We start from the raw sequence: 6,326 nt of genomic DNA, 5'->3' as shown, positions 1-6,326 counted from the left end.
CTAGAGGACGCGATTAAGCTTATAACAGGCGCATTTATTACCCGACTTCGCTGAAATTTGGAATAGTGAGTTGTATTTAGACTCCCAACATCTGTCCCGAAAATGGTTCAGACCGGGCCATATTTAGATATAGCTGCCATAGAAACAAATCTTCAGTTTTAGGGCCTAAAACGACCATAAAACCCGGATTTATCCTCCGATGTTGCTGAACTTGAAATAGTGAACTGCTTTAAGACTCCTGACATCCAATCCAAATATGGTCTAGATCGAACCATATTTAGATATAGCTGTCGTATAGATCGATCATACGAATTAGGGCTTAATCACATGAACGGTGCACTTATTACCCGATTTCGCTGAAATTTCGAACTGTTACTTATATAGAGCTTCTTGGCACCTGAACCAAATATGATTAAGGTCGGACTATATTTGGATATTTATATGGATGTTATAGTGTTATAATACATTTTTATAACAAATATATCCATGGTGGTGGGTATTCAAAGTTCGACGCGGTCAAACTTAATGCGTTTTTACTTGTTTTTAGTTTCTGCCTATAAAGAGAATCGGGCTATTGCTTTTTGATTTTTTTTTAAATACATACTCTTTATTTTAACTTCTATAAGCAACAAATTATTCATTCATAAATTTTATTCACTATAAAAGTCATCGTAGGATAGTTCATTTAGCACACTATTTAGACCATTTTTAAATACTAGAGAAATTGCTTTGCCAATGCCATCGCTTAATTCATTCCAAATATCAAGCCAGTTTTCATTTAACACCGAGTTGAGGGTATCTGTCAATTCTTTGTTGCCATTCACTAAATTTTCCATTTTTATCACCATCCTGAAAGGAAAATATTAAACATTAATAGGTAAATAGGAAATTAGAAGAAATTGAGAAAAATTAAAAAAAAATTGCCCCTACTTATTACTAGAATAGAAAATTTTAAATTTGAATTACTAGGTGATCAGTATGTCAAATTAGAAGATATATTTTAGGAAATTTTTGTCAGTTTGGGAGGTAATGAGACAATTTACTACATCTGGACATTGATATATTGAAATCATGGCAACATTTAATGAACTTGCTAGATTTCGAAAGACATTTTTATATGTATGATAGATACTCTTTATAACAGCTTAAGTTACTAACTAGAGAGATTGAATATTCCAATAATGAAAAGCAGGAAGACTTATTTTATATCAATACGTGCACTGCGATTCAAATTTTAGATTAATAATATGGGGCAAATCAATCGAAACTGAATGACTTGCCCCCTTCACACCCCCCGTCAAAGGCGGACATGCTAACTTCAGCGCTACGGTGGCCTCCAACTCTCATTAAAAGTTTTAAAAAGTTGAAATACCACTTCCTAGTCAACGTCGCAAGTTCTTATGCGTATTTCAGTTTTGGAATTTAGTAACTTTTTTTTAATACTTACTTTTCTGGTGTTACAACTGCCTTTAGTTTGCTCGCTTGAGCATATCTTTTGCCATCGTTCCTTTGTTCAAAATCGAAACGCAATTTCGTATGTACCGTACAGTTTATCAACTCAACTACACCATTGCCTTTTCCATTCAATGTCAGCAGTAGGATTTTGCCATTCGTCTCATATACACCCTCCATTTTAACAAAGTCGACATATGAGAACATTTCAATAGTCTTGGGCTGCTTGGTCCATCCTGTCGTATTAACAGTGATAGCCCTTTCCATGCCATAAACAGTCAAGTCTAGGAATTTGAAGTTCAGTTGTGTGGGTGAACCAGCCTTTGCCTTAGCAACGGTTATATTTTTTAAACTCAGAACGGATATGTTTGGTAAACCGAAGGCAGGATTGCCTTTAGGGAATTTTTTAAATACTTCTGTAGTTCTATCGCGAACACAATCATTATCACCAGCTTTACATTTTACAATGTCGGACGCTGAAAGTAAAGTTAAGAAAAATTACAATTAAAAAACAATGAAGTAAAACAAGTAAAAGCTTGCTAAGTTTGGCCGGCTAAGATTCGCCGGCATCGTGGCATTTTTCAAGTTTTTTGCCCCGTGTCTCTCTCTCTCTATAAGCAATCAAAGGATAATGGATTAAAAGAAGTGAAGCTTTATCAGGTTATGGATCGATTCGGACAAACTTGGTGTGCATGTTGTAGGAAATAGTAGAAGCCTCTGTGCAAAGTTTCAGCCAAATGGAATAAGAATTGCGCCCTCTAGAGGCTCAAGAAGTAAAATCGGTAGATCGGTTTGTATGGGAAGTCATAACATAATGCCTCATCCAAAATTTTATACACATCAAGTAAAAATTGCGCCCTCTAGAGGCTCAATAAGTCAAGATCCAGGATCGGTTTATATGGCAACAATATCAAAACATGGACCGATGTAACCCATTTACAATCTCAACCTACCTGTATTAATAGGAAGTATTCGTGCAAAATTTCAAGCGCCTAGTATTATTCTTTCGAAAGTTAACGTGTTTTCAACATACTGATGGACGCGGCTATATCGACTTAGAATGTCAAGATGATCCATAACGAGTTATCGTTCGATTCGGACCGTAATTGAACAAAATGTTGGAGATCATAGTAAAAGTCGTTGTGTAAAATGTCAGCCAATTCGAATAAAAATTGTGCCCTTCAGGGGCTCAATAAGTAAAATATAAGGATAAGTGAAACTAAAATTAAAAAAAAAAACATAAATTTGGTTTAACTTATCTGTATATCGGATATATGATTTAACTTCCAGTTAAACGATAAAAGCACAATTAAAGGCGAATTTTTGTGTCAATGATGTATGAAATAACTTTAGTTGAAAAAGAGCAATGCTTAGTAGAACCCTTTAAAAGTCAGAGACAAATACTCGTATAAGCAAAATATCAAAATATCCTATGTTAATTGTATTGATGACACGAATTTTTCCAACTCCAGACAATATAGAAATGGAATGAGTTTTTCGCTTATGCGATTTCAGTTTCATTTAAAACAGAATTCGGAGTCTAAAAACCTTTTCATTTTAGCGGTATTTTCGTTTAAACGATTTTTATCTTAAGCGTATTCAATTGCATTGAATAACACAACAATATATGGTTCTTTCAAGTTTCACATAAGCGAGATTTTTCATTAAAGCGTATAACAGTTGTGCTGTTTCGACTGTATATCAAATTGTGAACTTATTCTAATCATACTTGGTTTAAATTGAAGAATCATAACAGATAATCATGTGAGAAAATTTAGACCAGGAGACAAATTGAATATTTGTGATTTCTAGGGGTTCAGAAAGACAAATCTGTCGATCGGTTTTTATTGGAGATATATCTAAATATGGCAGAGGTACGCATGTGCACCTATGGCGATGAACGCCTAGGTTCGCGTCCTGCCAAGAACATCAGAGAAAACTTTCAGCGCTGGTTTTCCCATCCTTATGCTGGCGACATTTGTGAGGAACTGCTCTCCAAAGTGGTGTCGCATGGCGGCACGCCGTTCGGACTCAGCTATCATAAGAAGACCCCTTATCATTGAACTTAAGCTTGAATTGGACAACACTCATTGATATGTGAGAAATTTGCCCCCGTTCCTAAATGGAATAAACTTTTTAAAAATATGCATTCCGCAATATGTATCGATTTGATCCATTTATAATCCCAACTGATTTGTCCCATTTACAATCCCTGATCGATACACAAAAAAATTAAAAAAAAAATCTTGATTAAAGGATTTAGTAACCATTTTAACTCAAAGATACAAAGTTCAAAATTCGCATTTTATCCTCAAACTTACGTTGCTATATACCAACGGACACTATATTTCACTTACAAGATCAATCGTTAACAGAATCTCATTAGCTTCACAAATGACTTAAAGTTTTTTTTGAAAATTTTATTCTTTAAGCTCTTTTCTTTCCATGTATAGACAATTAATCATGCTTCTTTTTGTAAAGCTCTTCTGTATCTTTAACTAAAGTACAATATTGCCATTTTTCCGGAAGTCAGTTTCATTCATTTTATTTAAAGTTTTTTGTTCTAAATAATATGGAGCAAAGCTAAGCTTTTTAATAAAAAAAAAAATCCATAATATTAAGTACAAATTTAAAAACATCAACCAAAAATTCATTAATATCAAGTAAAAATTTCCTAATATCAAGTAAAATAATGTAAGTTGGAAATTTAGTTCTTAAACTTTAGATCATGATAAGGATATATTTTTTCAATGTTGTAGAACACGTACTAATTGTTTCAAAAACACTGTTTATTTTAATATTTCCTTTTATTTTCGCTTACGTAACTCTCCGCTGTGACACTCGAGCAATACGCCCATGATTGTAATGCATGCCAAAACACTTTTAAACATTTTAAAGCTAATTTGTATTTAAAAATCTACTTTTTTCTTAAATTCTTCCGAAACAGATGTCAAGTCGAGCACGTATCAAACTGAATTTAAACCAAGATGGCATACGTTTTTATAACAAGAAAATCAGAAAATGTTGCTTTATGTAATAATCAATGTGACATATAAATTTGTTTTATAACAAAAAATCAGAATCTAGTACTAGTAGTAGTAGTTGTAACACTAATTTCATAATTGTAAAATAAAATAATTTATATGGATAAAAATGTAAATTATTCTTTTTCTAATACTGAATTAAACAAAGAGTTTATGAAACATTTACTACTACCAAGCATATGAAGGGGGTATATTAACTTAGTCATTCCATTTGTAAGAGGTTGATATAACTATTTGCGATAGACCTATAATATTGATGGCGTCGCCATAGTAGCATGTACGTTTTTACATCTCGTATGATCTTCTCCAGCAGAAGATGTATTAAAAATATCACACGTATGTTGAAGATTTCCGACGTTTAGCATATGTCGTAAAAGGTTTCTTGGGGGAGTTATTTGATATTAAATTTAAAATTTTGGGGAATTTTCCATGGAGTATGCAATGGTTTGCCTTTGACCCGCTATACTATCTGGACAAGGCAATTTCAGTTGTCAGGCGAATGGACTATGCCGTTGCTGTATGTTGTATTTGTATATCCCCGATTTTCACTGTCAGATATTATATTATATTCTTTAGAACACAAAAAAAAAAAATAAAATTCGGTTTCAACCACGAAATTTATTGATCAAATTAAGTTTTTAATTAAAACGCGAACATGATAAAATCAATCACCATTTTTGAAGAAGTAATTAAAACAAGTAAAAAAGGCGTTAATTTTGTAGAACTAAATATTGGCCTTTTTGGCAGCTATTCCCAAATATAAACTGATCTGTACCATAAAGGACACGGATGTCGAAAAGCCTACCATAAGTCACTGCGCCAAATTTCAACGAAATCGGACGATGACTAAGATCGGCCGGGCCAAATCTTATATACTCTTCAACATGGATCGTATATACTCTTCAACATGGATCGCATTTGTCGAATTCTCTTTTTAGCCAAACAAAGAATAATGGATAAGAATTGTTATGCTATTGGAGATACATCAAGTTATAGTCCGATTCGGACCATAAGTGACTTGAATGTTGAAGACTATAGTAAAAGTCATTGGGTAATATTTCATTCTGATAAGTATTGCACCTCAAGAAGCATAATCGGAAGTCGGTTTATAGGAGAGCTGTATCAGAAGGACACCGTAGCGCAGAGATTAGCATGTCCGCCTATGACGCTGAACGCCTAAGAATCCTGGCGAGACCATCAGAAAAAATTTCCAGCGGTGGTGTTTCCTTCCTAATGGTGACAACATTTGTGAGGAACCATGCCTTCTTCAAAGAGTTTTCGCACTGCGGCACACCGTTCGGACTCGGCTATAAAAAGCAGGCCCCTTATCATTGAGGTTAAACTTGAATCGGACTGCACTCATTGATATGTGAGAAGTTTGCCCCTGTTCCTTAGTGGCTATAGATCGATTAAGACCATATTGCCCACGTATGTTGAAGGTCATGCGAGCAGCCGCTGTACAAAATTTCAGAAATATCGTATAAGAATAAAGATCCCAGATCGGTATATATTGCAGCTTTATCAGGTTATGTACCGATTTGAACCATATTTATCGCAGTTATTGGAAGTCATTACCAAATACTTTTTGTAAAATTTCAGCCAAATCGGATAAGAATTCCGCCCTCTCGTGGCTCAAGAAGTCAAGATTCAAGATCGGTTTATATGGCAGCTATATCAGGTTATGAACCGATTTGAACCATACTTAGCATAGTTGTTGGAATTCATAACAAACTACTTCATGCACAATATCAGCTAAATCGGATGAGAATAGCTACCTCTATTGGCTCAGTAAGTCAAGACCCAACATCGGTTTATATGACAGCTATATCA

The 6,326-nt window shown here is 34.2% G+C and overlaps 1 protein-coding gene across 5 annotated transcripts in view; it reads right to left on the bottom strand.

The window, feature by feature from the left end:
• Window positions 1-615: 615 nt before the first annotated feature.
• Window positions 616-6,326, bottom strand: part of LOC106091280 (circadian clock-controlled protein daywake) — a 758,551-nt gene continuing 752,840 nt past the window's right edge. For 4 of the 5 annotated variants that reach the window (XM_059364142.1, XM_059364143.1, XM_013257950.2 and 1 more), the window contains 2 exons: window positions 1,448-1,928; window positions 616-849 (listed from right to left, as the gene is read on the bottom strand). In XM_059364142.1, coding sequence (XP_059220125.1) covers window positions 651-849; window positions 1,448-1,928 — 680 coding nt within the window. In that variant the 3' untranslated portion in view covers window positions 616-650. Of the gene's footprint in view, window positions 850-1,447; window positions 1,929-4,273; window positions 4,419-6,326 lie in introns of those variants that run through there. The other variant, XM_013257794.2, reaches the window with a different exon arrangement.

The sequence above is a fragment of the Stomoxys calcitrans genome, chromosome 2 (genome assembly GCF_963082655.1).
Source record: "Stomoxys calcitrans chromosome 2, idStoCalc2.1, whole genome shotgun sequence".
NCBI lineage: Eukaryota > Metazoa > Arthropoda > Insecta > Diptera > Muscidae > Stomoxys > Stomoxys calcitrans.
Note: the sequence above shows the minus strand (reverse complement) of the source record. Positions and strands in the feature narration are given on the sequence as shown.